At 25.6% G+C, this 19,782-nt stretch overlaps 1 protein-coding gene across 2 annotated transcripts in view; it reads left to right on the top strand.

Moving 5' to 3' along the window:
- LOC112593626 (LON peptidase N-terminal domain and RING finger protein 3) overlaps positions 1 to 17,877 on the top strand; it is a 41,038-nt gene extending 23,161 nt beyond the window's left edge. The window contains exons 3-10 of one of the 2 annotated variants that reach the window (XM_025338113.1): positions 5,603 to 5,721; positions 5,783 to 6,061; positions 6,125 to 6,230; positions 8,365 to 8,570; positions 9,222 to 9,496; positions 10,484 to 10,668; positions 10,837 to 11,033; positions 17,043 to 17,877. In XM_025338113.1, coding sequence (XP_025193898.1) covers positions 5,603 to 5,721; positions 5,783 to 6,061; positions 6,125 to 6,230; positions 8,365 to 8,570; positions 9,222 to 9,496; positions 10,484 to 10,668; positions 10,837 to 11,033; positions 17,043 to 17,153 — 1,478 coding nt within the window. In that variant the 3' untranslated portion in view covers positions 17,154 to 17,877. The remainder of the gene's footprint in view (positions 1 to 5,602; positions 5,722 to 5,782; positions 6,062 to 6,124; positions 6,231 to 8,364; positions 8,571 to 9,221; positions 9,497 to 10,483; positions 10,669 to 10,836; positions 11,034 to 17,042) is intronic. The other variant, XM_025338115.1, reaches the window with a different exon arrangement.
- The last annotated feature ends 1,905 nt before the right edge of the window (positions 17,878 to 19,782 follow it).

Raw genomic sequence — 19,782 nt, 5'->3', positions numbered from 1 at the left:
TGTATAAGCAATTACACACAGTAAATGCATTTTCATTTATCATACATAAATAAAGAAAATTGCAAATTTTTTTTTATATATTTTAAATTATTGCATATACTGGGTATGAGTGCATATTTTTCATAAAAATGAAAATTTTTGCATATTACCTAAATTTAAATGTTTTAATTTTAATTCATAATTTTGAATACGATTTCATTGTATACATTTATCCTATAACATAAAGATTGAAAATATTTTTAAAAACAATATAATTTTACGTTTGTACACTTACTGTACGCAAGATTCATCGAATCATAAAAAAGATTATGGATATTTTTCATGATTTTATATTTAATGATAGAAAAAAGATATTTTTGAAAACTCTTTTTATAGAATTTAATTTTATTATGAAACGTTACCTAATAAATCATTACCGCCTCAATCTATAATATTACTGCAGAAGGGTGCATGTAATCAGCGATGTTTTATGCAGATAATTTCAAAGATTTTAAAAATGTTATTAAAAATCTATAGGAAGATGATATCAAAAACAAAAATAATTTTAACTAAAACAATAACAAAAAAAAAAAAACAAATTTTAATTATTGTTGATAGTATTAAAAAAATTGAGATTTTAGGTTTTACTAACAGAAGGTTTAGCAATTGTTGAACAAATTACAAATTCTATAAATAATTTTTTTGAAAATGAAAATAACGTATTAATTTAAAAAAATATGTTTAAATTTTTAAAAGACATTTTTAAAATACTCATAGTTAAAAACATTGATTTCAAGAGTTCTTACATCTAAAGAATTTTAAATATGCACCCATAATAAGCATTTATGTGGAACAAAATTTGTTGCGTTCACGGGTACACCATTGTTATAAACCGTCGTTAGAATTTAGCCAAAACCAATGTGGAAAATACATTACTTATTGTTTTTCTAATAACATTTAAATTGTATATATTTTCATCATAAATATTCTAATTTGTTTGTATAATCATTTTTTTTTATCATTAATGTCTTGTTTTATAACAAATAAATAACTGTTGATAATTTACTGTATAATATAGGTAATATATAAATAATATAATATTAATTTTACTGTGAATTGTGTATTTTAATAATTTTTTGATAACTGATAATTAATTGATAGCTGTAACAATATATAATAGGCGTAAAAATTAAATTGCAAAATTTTTAAAGATTATTTTGCATATTTTGTGTTTTCTAAATGCATATTTTGCAATTTAAAATAGGTTTATATAAAACCGATCTTTAGATATTATTATAATAATACTGTTAGCAAGCAACCGATGTAAACGATATTACTGTGCATAGTTGGAAAAAAAATAAAATAAAAAGTTTATATTATACGCTATATTATTATTATTTATTACCGATTAATTCGATATTATATCTGCCGTGGTTGAGGGGTACCGCGTGATGTTATAATTTTGTTAGGTATTTGATTTTTTTACATAAGATGGTATACTTACTGAGAGGCCGGGAGAGGGTTATGTAAGTTTGAGTAATACTAAAACGAAAAAAAAATACACATAACAAGGAGGTTTTGTTGGATAACACGGGTTGGCGCAATCCACTAGAGGGCGTCGATACGACAGGCAGGCAGGTACAGTCGTCGTTCGTATACGCGAGGCAATTGCGTCATTGACAAACTTGGTACCAATATAAATTATTATTCTTATTATGTAAAACCTTAGGTAAACCTCTGGCGGTCGGGACATTTTTACCGCATTATGTATTGTATGTACGATGACGGTAACAATAATAATAATAGTAATAAAGTAGTATATTATACGTCTTATATACTGCACAAACGTTGTTACACGTAGAAACCGAAGACTATATAATAATAATAATAATAATAATAATAAAAGTATTATTGCTTACGTTGAACAGTTTTTCGGAGGTCACGGATTCTTATGATTGTGTTGGACGGGAGGTATCTTGACAAAATTATTTATTCCATAAAAATATTAATACAATAGGTATTTAATAAATATTATATTATTAATTTTGTCATCTATCATTAGAACATATTCATAAAGCTATTATAACTTATAATATTATAAATACCTTATATCGCTTATTTCTTTCCTCGCCTTGCACAATAATATTGAATTATATTTATTTACGTATTTTAGTGACGAGCACTCGCCTAGTACGCGTAGGTATGTTGAAAAATGTTTTAATTAATAATAATGTTATTAGTATTTATATATATATATCACTTTATGACCCATGTTATATATTGACTCATTCGTATTGTGTTGATTAGTCGACTGAGACTAACAATCAGTTAAACGGTTTTTTACCTTGTGCATATTATGGTATAAACTCATGTTATGTAATTATTAATTTATGTTTAAACAGTTTTCACTCAACAAGTTATTACTTCCATTAATTAAAATAAGATTGATACGACGCGAATACACTACCAATTTAATATTATAATATACATATTAACCCTAACACGTGGTTAATGTCATAATTATTAGAGAACAATATTCGTATTGCAAAATATGAACAATTTATTTTAACAAAAGTTAGTTATGATTTATAACATTTAAATTGTGAACAGTAAAACTGTAATGAAATTTTAACTCTTAAAAATATATTATCATTGAAAAACAATACATTATGTAACTGTTATGTGATAACGTTTAAAAGGCTTACAATATACACTGTTATTATTTTATTTACGTATATTAGTGGTAATTATTCATTCCATTTGATATGATTTCATTGTGAATTTGTTCAGAAAATAACAACAGTTAATATCTAATTTTGTTTTATATCAATGAACAATTTAACTTGTGAGGTTTTAACAGTGGTGTGGCAAGCATATTTTAAGCCCTAAATACTTAAATAATGAACAATCCTACCCTCCTCCCAACAATAATTATCATATATAATTTAAAACTGTAGGTTAATTTAGAATTTTTGTTATACAATGTAGATTATCAATAATTTCAAATAAAATACATTTTAGTTTTTAAATTTAAGATAAATTGTATAGGGTTGATCAATTGCAATAGGAAAATATCGTTCATCACGCTATTGACTTTTAATATGATTTGAACATGTCATCATGATATCGCAGTATTAGGTAATATTTAAATATTTTCAGTACAATTTGAATAATACTATTTAATATATTTAATAATATACCTATATGGGCCAAATGAAAGTTCTTGGCTCCTTCCTTAGTAGCACACTTGTTCAGGTATCGTCCATTTTGACTACAACCTATCTACATCAAAAAAAAAAAAAAAGGTACGGTTTTTCCGATTGTCCATTTATGATAAATTTACTTGTGTTGTAAAGTGGTTTTACATCATAATTACATCAATTAAATATATTTTTATTCTTAAAATTATAATAGTTATGATAGGATCAAATTTAAGTAAAACCACAAATAATTATACATTTTTTCATGTTCACTTCAAATTTCAATGAACAATTTTATCTTATAAATTGCATCCCAATATTTTAACATTTTAAAAAATTTTTATCAAATAAGTTCAAACATATGTTTGTCTTTAAAGCAGTAGTAATATTAACAGACAACAATATTCTCAACTATTTGAAAAATTTACAAATTAAAATCAGATTAGAATAATTTTAAAAACAATAGATAATTATGAAAACTAAAAATTAACGCATTATGGGTATGTAAAAATAGTTGTATTTAGTTATTATTTGAAATAAAGATGTGTACGTATATTGTGATATTTATTTTTAAAAATGTATATTATTGGCTATTATTAAATTATTTGAGAAAACAATGTATAGAGTAAAAATATTTATTCATTAATTAGGTATTATTATTTCTAAAAAATGTGTATTAAGTATTGTTGTAGTCTATAATTTGAAAAAAAAATTGTATAATTGATTACTATTAAAAAAAAAAATAATAATAATAAATGTATTATTGACGGTTATTTGAAAACAATTTGTATTAAAAGTTATAACTATAATAATCTTAAATATATATATATATATAAATCAAATTAATTATTATTATAATGTAAAGTTACTACATAGTTCAAGTAAATTTGGCGCAAGTATTCGATCGGAAAAAAATGTATCCTTTTTATTTTATAAAAATAATATATAAACTAAGAAAATTATTAAAAATGAAAAACATTTTTAATATATATTTATTAATTGCTTATTGTATTGAAGTATATATTATGTCACATTAAATGTATTTTAAGGCATAAAGTTCCTTTTTCGAGATAAGAATTTGTTGATCTATTCTATACATTTTATGATAGGCTATTAAGTGTCAAGAGTACACGAGTCATTTTAAATTATCGTCATTGATGTAAAAGCATGTAATTACTGTATGTATTGAGTAAGTTATATGTGTTGAATTTAATATGTTGTAAATGATATAAACGGTATTTGTCAAAACTATAAATGGCTCAAAACTATTGTTTTCAAGTTTTCAACTGACCATTTTTCACGCCGACTTTGATGTCTTGATGTATATTTAATGAAGACATTTAGGTGGAATTTTAATAAAAACCATCAACGAAAAAATATGGACTAAATTATGTATTAATTATTAAAATTTTAATGTGGCATTGTGTCTAAATAAATCGTTGTTGTATAATACTAAAAGGTAATACAAGATTAGGATAAGCAATATTTAATGTTATAACTTATTAGTTATTAGTTATTACTTTTAAAACTAAATTGGAACATAATAGGTATAATTTTTTTTTTTTTGGTTTTTAGATAAGTACTTTATTTATAAAACAAATTGTTTTTTTTTTTTTAGATTATTTTGACGATATAAAATAAATTATTATATCAGTATCTAGTACCTATATGTTATATGTAGTATGTTTAGTAGGTGAATAATTTCAAAATAATTATTTTTCATTAATATGAGACCACATTTTTCTATAGATAGTACTTTACTTAATGAGTATTATGACAAAATAATTGAACTATGGTCAGTTACGCAGTTAGTGAATATCTAATTACCTATGTTCAGTGTGTATCTTTTTTTTTTTAACGTGGAATCACAACTGAGACTGGAACCACTATACTATTATTACTACCACTTCAATTGCATTATTATTTTTCAATAATAATATAATTTAAAAAATCGTCAATAAATACCTAAAAATACAAAAATACATATAAATATATATTAGGTATATAATATGATAAATAAACAAAAATGGAGTACCGTTGAGGTTTCCGGTCTCCGAATAGCGCTGCAGTATTTGATGCTTCCTCCCCAGATTTTCGGTAGATCTTTCTTCTTAGGTGGTAGACCCACATAAGCTCGGAATGCTCAAAGTTTAGAGTGGTTTTCCTAGAAATTTATTCATGTATACTTTTGTACATACCTATATTTTATATGTATATATTATAATTAAAGGTAATATTGGCTTATTATTAAGTCCATGACTTTTTAAAACAATTAACACCATTATCAATATAAATAATTTATACATTTTTCATCATTATGTATTGTTTATGCACTTCATGAGATGTTAGTTTTACATATCATAATAAATTTCTATTGATACATAATTGGCGTGAAAATTCAATCTGCTATTATTGTTTTTCAGGAGGTGAAAATTATGATTTACTAAACGTTAGATCGAGAACGCTGCTTAAACTTGGACTCAATGAAAACGCTCTTTTGGATGCTAGTCGTGTGGTCCAAATAAAACCGAAGTGGTCAAAAGTACGTTTTTATACATATTTATTTGTTTTCAACATTAGATCAATAATTTGAAATTTATTAGGGACATTTCACGTATGGTATGGCGTTGTTTTCTCTGAAGAGATATCAAGAGGCGTTATTAGAGTTTTCGTTGAGCGCTGTGCTAGGCGAAAACAATCAAAAACTCAAATCACAAATTAACGAGGTGCTACAAAGGTTACTGATAATATGTTCCAATGAAACTGAAGATCTAGATCTAGAGGGTTGGAATCCCATATCTCACAGTTATTTAAGATCGTACTTGAACACGTTTATCAACAAATCTAACGTATTCGATAATAGTTCAGATACTTTAAAAGTAGTATGTTAATGTAAACAATTTTATTTAGAAAATTAAATAATTAAATGCTTGTATTGTTTTTAGAAATCTATCATAAAAGAAAGTACATTTATGAAAAAACAACTTTGTGAAATCAATACATTGACCGAGTTGGTTCAACAGATTTTTTTTGAAATAATGCAAACTAAACGTATGTGGATTATATTATGTTAATTATTATAAATTAGAAACTATTGAAAAAGCTAGTAATTAAACAGTTAAAAAATTTAAATTAATAAAAAAGTTTTCTTATTTTTAACTAAGTTACATAACGAGAGTTCTAATCAATAAAAGTAACTTAATAAGTTAAATTGTTTTCGATAAAATATAGATACTAATAATCACTAATTAATTATTTAATTATGCACAGACAAATTAAGTTAATTTTTCTAATTTAACCCCACGGATTAAAAGTATATTTTGTTTTATACAAATTATTGTTTTTTTTTTTTAAAAAAGAAAATATTAATACACAATCGTAAGTAGGTATTTTTATAATGTTATATGTATTGTAAATACTAAAGTGTAGACTGTCAAAATGTTGAATGTATTATTTCTAATATTAAAATACTTTATTTAAATATGGCACCACCCTTTTTATTATTTTTTAATAATTACTCTTATATTCATGTAATAGTTTTATTATATATTTATAATTTTATAAAATGTATTTATTGTGCTTTGGAATTAGGTTATAATTAAATAATTTAATTTAAAAAAAAAAAATGTAAATGATTTTTAACCAAGTTAAATTATTTTAAAATTTAGTTAAATTATTCTATATTAATTTTATTTAACGGGTTAAAATAATTAGTTAACTTAGCCAGCCTTGCCTGCAGCCTTGTTAGTTATCGGTTACTTATTTTTTAGTACAATAATTATTCTTAGAGCTCATGTTTTTATAAATATAATTATATTATAGTAAATGTTTTGAGTAGATACTATAAATAATTATAATTTATAAAGCAATCTTATGTAACTATTTATTTCTAATTGGTTTGAATGATCTAGCAAACAAGTAGATAACCTATTGTTATTAGATGTGTGGTGTATATTTCAGTAATTTGATAATATATGTATGGGTTATATCTAATATTTCATTCTATAACTCGCCTACCTCAAGCACAGACTGTTTATTTATTAGAGAGGTGCCAAAGCGTTTTAATTTTATTAGTCATCACTTATTAATTTAAAATTTTATTTTATTTTACCAAAAATAATAAATTGATTCCTTTAATCCATTTTGTCAATATTTAAACACTCTTCATTTGTTTTTAAAAAAAAATAAAGATTTAAATCACTATTGCAAAATGTACATAATAAACTCTGTGGCATAACTGAAATTTTTTATTGGGAAGGTATAATATTTTTCAGTGGCATATTTTGGGTGATTTTTGGGAAGAATTCCAAATATCTCTTAATGACCCGGTGAAATTTGAATAATTTCTGGATATTCCAAATAAACTGTAAATTTAACTTAAAAATATAACGTTTATCGTGTTGTCAGGTATAATAAAATTAATATCATTTTTGCAGTTTGAATATACATATTTTGATGGGCACTAGTAAAGTACTAATACATTGGGATATTTTTTTGAAGTCGGGGGCGTCCTGACATGAAGGTCACCTTACCAAAGTACGCCATTGAATTTTTATCTAGTTTTAGATATCTCTAAGCAAATTTTAATATTTGCTAATGATGCTAAAATTTAATATAGAATTAAATCGAATGATGATTTTAGTATTTGCAATCAAACATAAAATGCACGTTAAATGAAGTAAAAAAATTAGCTATATTTAAATTTATATCTTTTACCCCATGCTAAATAAAAGTATATTTTACTCATAAAAATATCACTAGAATATAAAAGATATTTATGCGAACATATGTTTTTGAAATAAAATAAATAATTATATAAATATTTGTTTATACGGCATATATACTTTGTTATATTCAAAAATTATGCAACTAATTTTACGAACAAATGGTAGTATTATTATATACTACTATAATAGTATACTAGTATAGTATACCTATAGGTTTATTCAATAGGTACTTTGAAGACTATTAAGTAATATTAATATTTCATAAGTGTTATGAAATATTATTTTCATGAGATAATAATACGAACTATGTGAAACACTTAGACCATTAAGATATTTTGGTCACGCAATTTTGTGTACACATATAAATATATAATCTAATGTATATAGCAATTAGTTGCGCTCAGTGAATATTGACAAGATTCAAAACAACAAACGTCATTTCGGATTTGATTTTTTAGATTACAATTCAAGCGTCTTAATCAATAACACACTAAACGTAGATACATCGTTGTTGGACGAATCGGATTTCAATTGTGTTTTATGTTGCGGAATGTTGAGGAACCCGGTAACGACACCTTGTGGACACACGTACTGTTTAGACTGTCTAGAGCATAATTTTGATTACAGTTTCCACTGTCCGCTGTGTCTGACGTCACTGCCGCCTGTGAGTAAAAATATCATTATCATCTCGACGCAATAGATTATTGTAATAGTATAGTAATAATAATAATAAAAATAATGAAAATATTAATAGTAATACTATTGAATAATATCACATCGATACAAAGTCTTCAGTGTTTATTGTCAATCATTACAATAATATTGTAATCAGTATACCACCGTCAACCGTTAACTTATGTCGTTATACTGACTATAGTGACTACTAAATATACGTTATGTATATGAATTTAATATCATAGATATTCTACCTGTATAAGGTACCAAGAACAGCTTTTCTAAACATTTACCGGAGGTATAAGACAAAATCGTTATTTATTGATATGCATTACTTGTATTTTATTGGATTTTATCGCATCGAAAAAATTCAATTTTAAAGAATTATAATATTTATGATTGTTTTTTAATCGGACGCTAATGATATTATAACTTTGACCATACCCATGAATTACAATATATATAGATATACATTTATATTATATTTAAAAACCAAATTTTGCGTACTTATTATAAATATTATCAATTGTATATTCGTATTGTATACTTAGATATTATGTAGAATGAGAAACACGTTTATTCACGTATAAAAGATTTTGAATCCCATATTCTAAGTTAAATATTTCCCGGTCTTTTGTAGAGCTTAGCATTGAGCAAAAAGAACACCTCGGAATTTGTCAATGAGCTGATCAACTGCAAGTACACCAAAAACAATCTCATGCAGACGATAAATTGGAAACCGGAAGCGGAGCATGATAGCACGTATTTGCCGGTATTCGTTTGCACGAACGCTTTCCCGTCTGTATCATGTCCATTACACGTGTTCGAACCTCGATACAGACTGATGATCAGGAGGTGCATAGAATCGGGTACGCGGAGATTCGCCATGATCAGCAACTGCTGTCCTCCCATGAAGTTCGTACACTCACGCACGTATACATAATAATAACAATAATGGTATAATATTATTTATTAGGGCTCTAGATTTAATGAATTTGGATATTTGTTCGGGGGAAAAAAATAAAAAAAACCCATTTGATTCGTATCTGATATCTGGATTATAAATTTAAATATTTTAAGCGCATAATTTCGAATAAAATTAATACACCAACTAACATCTTCTGTATTTATTTCTGCGTGTCTGTGAATTGTTCACGTTTTTGAGCTAAGAATTCGCTTTAATTTATAAATTAAAAGTGATTTCTGTTAAAGCATTTTATCTAATTGGTTTTTTAATGGTTCAATAGAACACCCATTATTTATTTTTATAATTTGAAAAAACAGCGAATATCTATATTTTATGCATTCTTAAAAAAAAATTATCTTAATTTGTTTGGTGTGATACAAAAATAAATTATCATAGATGCTTATTTAAATTTTAATAAAATATTTATATTAGCATTTTCTAAACTTGGGGTGGGTACTGGCAGCCCACGAGCTTTTTTTATTCGCCCATGCTACATTTCCAAATAACATCATACAATTTTTTAAAGTTAAAAATTTACACTATAAATAAAGTAAATGCTAATTAAAATGCATATTTCGAATGACCTTTTTTTTATGTTTCCTTTCTGTGCTCTGGTCCACTAGATTTTTAATTTCTTAAAATTAGCTCTCTAGTAATTCTGAGTTACACATCCCTGTTCTAGATAGATACAATTTTAAAATTATTTTTCTAATTTTTTCAACTAGTGTTATTCCATATTTTGAAATTTTTTGTGAATTAATTTCTGAGCCTTGATTATTATTATAATTATTATTAGGATAATTATGTATTATAAAAACGGCTTATGGATACGTGCACAAAAAATAAGCATCAAAAATCGTAAATTTTTTTCTCTGACACGTGACGCTGTACGTTTTTTTTACGTTTAAATTTTATATTGTTGATTTGGATTTTAGGTTTGCCGAGTTTGGGACGGTGTTGGAAATTAAAGATAGGATCATGATGGGTAATGGTTGCTCTATTCTATCTACAATCGGAAGGCGACGATTTAAAGTGTTAGTTCAAGAAGAACACGATGGCTATGACATGGCTACTGTGCAATACATACAGGATGAACAAGTTCCATCAAAAAAATTATCAGGTGAGTACATTTAATATGATATATTTTATTATATGTTTACGTAGTTGAACTGGTTTTATTAAGAAAACTGTTCAGTGACGCTGAATTTGCTATCTCTGTTAATCACAATATTACTCATATTATGCGCCAAATTAATGAGCTCTTTATTTTGGTTATATATATGTATAGAATTATATAAACTTCACGACGACGTTCGAAATCGGGGATTGACGTGGTTTAATAGTTTTCGGTCTGAAATAAAATCTGAAATCTTGAGAACTGTTGGATTTCCACCGAGCACCGAACCAAATTGGGAAGAACTGCCTGATGGTCCAGCTTGGACGTGGTGGCTGTTGTCGTTATTACCCTTAGGACAAAATGCCCATGTAAGTTGAAATATATTGTATGCATTTATTTGAAACTTAATAAATTTAATATTGGCTTATACCTAGTACAAGCCAAAGTGTATTTGTATTTTATACATGTATGTGTATTGAGCATTATACGATATAATAATTAAGGGACCACAGATCCGTAGAATTTTTCTTACAATGAATTAAATTAAATTCTTATTAGTTTTTATTATATTTTTTGTTAATACGTTTTCATTCATTGGTTAATTACTTACGTATATTAAATATTGAAGGTCTTTTGGGTTAATGGCGTACCCCTTTAAAAATATTAATTGATAACCCCTTTTATAAACTATCCTTAGATGCTATAAAATTAATCACATCAGTAAAAATACCGAACCAGAAGTGTATAACTTCATTTTTCATTCTTCAGTGATAATTTGTAATATTTGTTTAGTGTAATTTGTAAGTACAAAACAAATTCTACGTATTGATTACGATTTATATTTATAAATTAAATTGAATTCTACCTCGCGGGTATTTATTTATTTATTTATATATTTATTTGGATCTAAGTTAGCCTAATATTCTTGTTTGATAGATTAATGAGTAATATATTAAAGTACTTATTTAATTTGGAAAATGGAATGAAATAATGTCATTCTTAACTTTGTCGGCTGTGTATTATGCAGTATCTGTTTTGTATATTATTAGTGTCTACTGAGTATTAGTTTACATAATTTATGAGCAATTGTTATTATTTTTATTTTTATTTTTTATTATAAAATATAAATAATTAGCTAATTGAGAATACATACAATATTGTTGTTTATTGTTGTAAGTATAAAAATGTTTCGTAAGTAAAGATACTTCAAATATTTTATGATATGATTTTACTACATTATGTTGGCTTAAAATATAGATAAACGACAATTTATTAAATTATTAATATTTTCAAACTAAACTTCTTCATTTATTTACACAGATTTAATTATTTTTTGAGAAGGTGGATATTACTATCACAATAATAATGTAATTAGATTAAATATTTATTGTTTGTATAAATTTTTTTTCTGTTGAGTGCAGATTTATAGAACAAACAACGTAAAATCAGTTTATTGTTTTATAAAAATTAAACCTTATTAATTTAGGTGAATTATTATGAGTAATAAGTATCTAAAATTTAAAGTTGTAAAATATACATTTTGGGAAATTGATTATCGTACAATATGATTATATATATACATATATATAAATGTCTTTAAATACCATGTTTTTTATAAACTATATTGTGTTTATTATCACAATAATAAATAATTTTATATGAACCAATTTACGGTTTTTGGTTATTTAAGAATAACTCCTATATAAATAAATTAAAACATATAATAATATACTTACTTTTAATTCATATCTATTATATTTGAGTTAGATATCATTATTTTGACATTATAAACTATAATAAATGTTATATTATTTTTAGAAAAATGCTATTAAATTCTCATCATTTTTCCTAAACTTTAAATGCATTGCATTGCATTGTTGTTATTATTTTTTTTATTATTGAATTAATCTAGTATAAGTAATAACTTATACCGTTTATGGGTTCTCATTATATAATATAGTTATATAAATAATAAACATTAATGCCATTAAATATTATTATTGCCGTATTATACGATTGCTCATCTCAGGGCAATAAAAATGTATTCTATCGCTTTAATGTATTTATTGTGTATACTGTATATGTATTCTATTTATTTATACTCTAGTTTATTTATTTTTTTAAAAACATGGTCAACATTATATGTTTTTATCAAGCTTTGAATACAATTATAAGAAATTATGTAAATTTTATTTAAAAAACATTAATTAATGTCTAAGAATGTGTAAATAATTAATATGTTTCATTGTTTGTCGCTAACAAAATACAAAATAAAACTAAAAATCGTATTATAGTTTAATTAGATTGGTTGTACTCAACGTACAACGCAACGGTGGAAACCTTATTTTCAGCACATGATAAAATTTTAACAACAACCATGAATTGCAAAAAATCATAATACATAACCCAACCTACTACATAAATTAACACCGCACAATAAGTCAATAATAATCATTATATTAGATTATACACGCACTGATTTGACATTAGTCTGATGTCCAACGGTTCTTATGTAACTCGTTCTGTAATAGTAAACATACGCGAGTTTGCGCCCCCTTTTTTTTATCCTCCGTACTTTATACTGTGTAGGTATTTACTACCTAATATATACACACCACCTAATAGGTATGTAATAAGTATTGTTATTATTATTCGTTTCGCGTTGCCGTATGTGAAAAGCTTCTTTAGACAAACAAACGCCGCCGCACCATATATTGTCGATACGGTTAGTAAATTATATATTATGTACAATGAAATATGTGTCATCATAATTCTCTAGTCAAATTACATAGGTAGATAAACTATATCATCAATGAGGAATCTACGCTTTCATAATATGCTGTCCCCGTCTTACAAACGTATAACAGCAAATTTTTGTTCATAAAATTTTGTGTTGTTGACCTTAGGTGAATATTTGTATATTGTTATAGTTTATTGCTCTCAAAGTGATATCTATTTTCATATTATTTAATGTTACAATATACTATTGCAGAATATGGTGTACCCAAATACTAACTTTATACTTCGTCTGTGGCTTGAGGGTTAACTAATCAATTTTAAGATTTATTAGCGTGGGTTTTAGCAAATATTCAAGATTATTATCTACATAATAATTTTAAGGATGTATTATATTGGGTTTGTTTATACACAAGAAATGTGATTTATATTTTTTAAACCTATTATAAATAAAAATAAAATTCTACAAGTCTTGCATAACATGTATTATATGTACAGAGGTTATTTTCGATCGTTTGTGATGCAAAAAAAAAATGTTTCAAATACATGCAAGTATTTATACTTCATGTATAATGAGTTACTAATGATTTGATATTTAATTATTATTATTACATCGCTCGCCAAATATTATTTAACGAGCTAGTTTTATTATCGATGATAATCATAACATTTTATATATTTTAGGGTCGACTGACCCACGCCTTCTTAGACACTTTGTGTGCAAATGTGTTAAAAAAACGTAAAAATAACATTATCGAGGGCATTCTTTATCGTATTTACGCACTTACACTACGCATTATATTTTTGTATATAATTGAATGGTTGATTAAACAGATCATTTTTATTAAAGAAAAAAATTAAAACCGAACTCAGGAGTTTCGTAGATGTTTAAAACACTCACCCATTCAACATTGATTACTCACAATGATTAAATGAATTAATTTTGGAATAATATTGATTATCAAAAGATAACTTTGTGATGCATATATTTAATTGATTCAATCATAACATACGTATATCTACCGCACGAAATAATAAATATATACTACTTAACAGCTGTATTCTGGTTAGGTTAGGTTAAGTTTCGCTGTGTGCGAAAGCTGTGGCGTCGTTGGTTCCAAAATGAAAAATAAAATGGTTCAGTGACATATTTTGATATTGTATTATACACTCATAGTCAATCGCATTTATGTAAACATTTATTTATGCATTAGATATCTAAAGAATGTGTTGTACGTATGGTTCTATTAAATTTTTATGATATGGCGTTTATAAAGATTATACATCAATGGAGAGTGATATTCAAATATACATTTAAAACACACCCCCTCCGTAAAAAAATACTGGTCACGCGATTGGTTAGGTAGGTGGAATACAATAACTAATACTTGACACTTGTGTTCATTATTTTTTAATTTGTTAAAAATCTTAACTTTTTTTAATTAATAATATCTTGATAATTTACTTTTGACCGAGCATTTTTTAGTGAATCTGAGATTCTTTATTACACATAAGCCAATGACATTAAACGTTCGATTGTTGGATTTTAATTTATGTGTCATGAACATTTTTAAATTATGATATTTTACATAAACTAATAATTCGTTTAAAAATTAAAATATGGTAAAAAATCTGACCATCAAACACAGATAGGATGCCCGTTAATGACTTCATTAAAGGCTTTCATGCCTTTGAGTTTTTTATTAGTTAATCTCACTTTATTATACAATTATTTAATAACACAAGACTTGGTTTTGTTGAAGATAATATATTTGCTGTGTATAGTACAGTGTAGTTGAAATGTTTAATAACATATAAATGGGAATGATGTCCTGGAAAAGTACGGTTGATTCGTATCCGAATGAGGCGATGACGTGTCGATCAAGCGTGCGTGGAACTGTGTCTGCGGGGGAAGGTATTGATGGTAGCGGCGCCCCTGGTACCGCGAAACTGCCGAGACGCGGCAACAGCGCAGCCGACCGGCGACGCGACGGATGGACTACAACCCTGTTACAGCTGCCGTCTAACCGGCCGGTGTTGCACTCGCCCAGGGTGGTGTCCGTCCATTGCAACGGCCATCACTCGGCTACCGATTATACGAATGGGACCCTGGTAGTCGAAGACACATATGTGATGCAAGAGTTTGCTTGACGGACACGTCCAAAGCAACCGCACCGGGTGGTGGTAATGGCGGCGCGTCCAGTGGGGTGGCGGGCACGGTGTTTCCGAATGATTTTCTGGCATTTCCGATTCTGTTGACATTCGAAATTTAGACCTAACCTAGACGTTTTTAAATTTAAGTTTAGTAACTGTAAATCTATTTTTTCTGAAATAAATAAATATTAGTTATTATTATGAATATTAAAGATTAGGTACATTGCACGTCTTCTCTCGTTGTTTTTTTTTTTTTTTGCGATATTTTAATTTTAAAGTGAGTTATGAGGATTTTTAAATATTAATTTTACATACTCTCTACTTAATTAAAAACTTAAACATGGTAAAAGTCTAACGAGAGAACTTAGATAATGTTCTTACTTTTAAGTTTCATAATAAGCCAATTAATTTGAATATTAAAGTTAAGCTAATAACACAAAATGAGAATTGCTCAACGCATATTTTGGTACGTTATGCATGAAATGAAGACAACAGCAGCGAGTACGAATTTTTTTTTAATTTAAATTAAGTTTATACAAGAATTCAGGGACAGATTTGAAAGAAAAATATTTATAGAATTCAAAAATCAAAACATTTTTAAACGTTCAATGGTAAAAAAGATTTTAACGTTACTTTTCTTTTAATGTTCATGATTTTGTTATAAGATGTATTTTCCAATATTTTTTTATAGGTTTATATCATTATAAGACATATATTTTTATATTTTTACATTTAAGTTATACAAAGTATCTATTATTGATTACAATTTTCAAATCTAAAGTCACTTTTATTTTTTTTATTATCGAAACTAAAATTAGTTAATGTATATTATTTATAATATATATTTGTGTATATAATAAACAAAAATAATTTGATTCGATTAAAATTATGTTTTATAGTACGTTGATACTTGATATTATATCGTTATTACCTTTCTATGATGTTTAAAAAAATAATATTAAAATTTTAAAATGAAAATTTAGTATCTTAAAGAATTTAACCACGCCTACTAAAATTCTTCACTATTTGATAAATGTAAAGCAAAATTTCACATTTTTGCTATTAAGATAAATTTACTATATTAATATATTATTCACAGCACAATACTATGCATAACTTACGTATAAAATAGTATTATTATGAAGATAAAGATTTCAATGCGATCGTTTTTTTTTCTTCATATTTTTAATTTAGAAATGTGAAACGATGAGCTGTAATTATTGTAAATAATAATTCTTTGTTATGTACAAGCTTTAAGGAAAAGACTAATTTTTCCTGATCTGGCAGTGGATAACAAATATACTTTAACAGTTTATCATTATTTCATTATCTAGTACATATCTATTGATTAGGTTTTCACACAATCATCATAAAATATATTATTTATCGATTTGATAATACCTAATATTGATTTATATATAATATTGTGTTATCGAATTCTGTACTAAAAAAATACTATACGATAATAATATATTTTGTTTTCGCAGGTGGATCTCTTAGCGAATACTAGCATTGAAGTCCGGTTAAAAGTGATCAACAAAATTCTCAGCCGTATCGAACGAAGCTCTTTGTCCTTAAGAATAACGTCGTCACCATAGTAATTTAATAATAATCAATAATAATGAACTATATTATAATTATTATGTTGACAATAGTACTATTAATATTATTTATAACAGTTAAACGACTGGGAGTCTCGACGGCAATAACAACTAATTTATATTTGTATAAAATATTTATTAGGTAGTCCGATCTTGTAATTTATGTATCTACAATATCATTACGAATTAGATATCTGACGTCCGACGTCTTGAATAATATTATTTCATTATTATTATTGTATTTACTATCGTACAATATTCTATGATCTCCGAATCTGGTCAATTCAGTTGTTGATTAATAATATCACGTACCTACTAAATGGGTAAATTAAAAGATTTTATTTTAACGTGTTTCTATGTACTAAGCTTCCCGAGATTAGAGAAAATAACTACTACACAATATACCGGATTCATCTCAATTTATTGTTTAAGATAACGCACATTTCCACTAAATTGTTGGGATAATAATTATATATCCAATTGCGAGTCACGTTTAAAATACTTATTATTTTGAATTATTATCGTAATTTTTGCTTTTTAACTATTACAATAAATTCTCAATGTATTGATGTTATATCAATAAATTTTATATTACCCAAAAACCGCTTACGTGGTTCAATTGTGATATTGAAATGTGTAATTGTTTATTTTAATTTATTAATATTATTTTTATAATATAATAATATTATTATTATTAAATATGCTTATTGCCTCTTTAAGAACGCAAATGATAGGGAATTTTCTTAAGATTTTTTTACTTATTTTATTTCTGAGCTTAAATTAATATAACTCAAATAATAATAATTTATTTGTTAATTTACAAAAATAATTATCCTTGTTGTATTTCTTGTTACCAATGCTCATATTTTTCTTAGCATATATTTTCTATAAATTAATAAACCTATTTTGTGCCTGTATGATTACTTATTTTCTGCTGTTAAAGAGGTATTGTGCGTTTCCATTAAAATGGATTACTAGTCGTTTATTTTCTTATCGATAGTTAAAAAATAGTAGACAAATTATAATTTATCCTTTTATTTATTTTTGTATTTAACTGTTACTAACATAAGTACAGAAATTATAAACTTTGTAAATGTATATATTATGTAATTATTTATCGTATAATACATGTGTTTTTAATTTATTTTTTGTGAATGCTTTTTATGAAAACTTTTATTTATAGAACGTAATATTATTAGCAATTTCACTATTTTACCTGTGTGTGTAATTGCTGCTCATATACCGGATTTTTTTACTCGAACCAAAATTATGGGAATTTATTGTTTTGATTAGATAATATTATTTTTTTTTTTTTGAATTTGTATTAAAATTACTTATAAATACACATATATCTTATGTTACCTAAACAAATTAAATTGTAAGTGAATGTATGATTAATTGAAACCTATGTAAACTATATAAATAATAAAAATAAATTGTATCTTGATTATTTTAGTGTAATAATTATTTTAAACTGTTGTATATGTGACCTGACACCTGTCACCTGTACGTGCAAAGTATCTATTGGTTAGTAATTATCAGAACTTTAACTTATAATACATCATTTTATTAGGTATGTATTTGTAAGTTATTTAAAATTCAAGTACGCTCAGAAATTTAGGTTCTGTTGTATTTAGAACTCCTAGATATTCTGAAAATAAAACGAAGAGCATAACTGTCATAATTGAAGAGACGTTAAGGTTTATCGAATTGTCAAAATAACCAATTTTGGTACATTCATTATGTTTGTCGGCTTATTTAATTTTAGATTCTAAATGGAGCAATGTGGTTGTATTTATTAAAAATTTTTAATTATTCGATATTTTTTGAAAAAAATTAAAAATTTTAAAAATACTGATAATATTGAATATTTATACTGTACTATTTTTTGATGAAAACTTTTTTTTTTAATTTACTTTTAGTCAGAAATTATTATGCTCGAAAATTATTTAGATAATGCAGATTTGGATAATTGGACAGAACAAATGGAAAAACAATTCTAAGTTATATAAGATTATGACTTTAAAACATATTATATGCAAATAATAAATGATAATATACACAAATAATTATATTAACAATATTAAATGACAAAACTAGCCATTTCAGATTTAATATTGAACAAAGAGATGTTGGGGAAATGTTAAGAAATTTAAGGTGGTTGAGTGTTGAGTAAGACTATACATTTGATATTTAATGTCGGAAATCTAAGATTAAATGTGAGAGATCACAGAAACTTTCAGTTATGTGTAGTGTGCAGAAGAGGGAGTCATTTAAATTAAGTTTATAAGCGTGATCAATTAGCAGCGATGACTCACGTAGAGACGGTTGAAATGAACAATAGTAGATTTTTAGATCTTGGTAGATCTAAGTTGTTGAACCGAGTTTTTTTTATCAGGAATGATGGGGAAAATGAATTTATTTTTAAATAATACAAAGTTGGCTGGCAAGTTGTTCCAGAAGTTGGATCAGAGATTGACAATGTGAAGAAATAGTGTAGGGGTAAAATCAGTTCAAAATAATTGAGCAAAAGAAGGCAAGATTGTATCAGAGATAGATTTGGCTAGCTTGTCTATCACTTTGTTATCATATGTATGACTTAAATACTTGTTTTTATATCCATAGA

Source organism: Melanaphis sacchari, unplaced genomic scaffold, assembly GCF_002803265.2.
Source record: "Melanaphis sacchari strain LSU unplaced genomic scaffold, SCAv2.0 Contig20_pilon_pilon, whole genome shotgun sequence".
NCBI classification, from domain to species: domain Eukaryota; kingdom Metazoa; phylum Arthropoda; class Insecta; order Hemiptera; family Aphididae; genus Melanaphis; species Melanaphis sacchari.
This window is presented reverse-complemented; position numbering and strand designations above follow the sequence as displayed.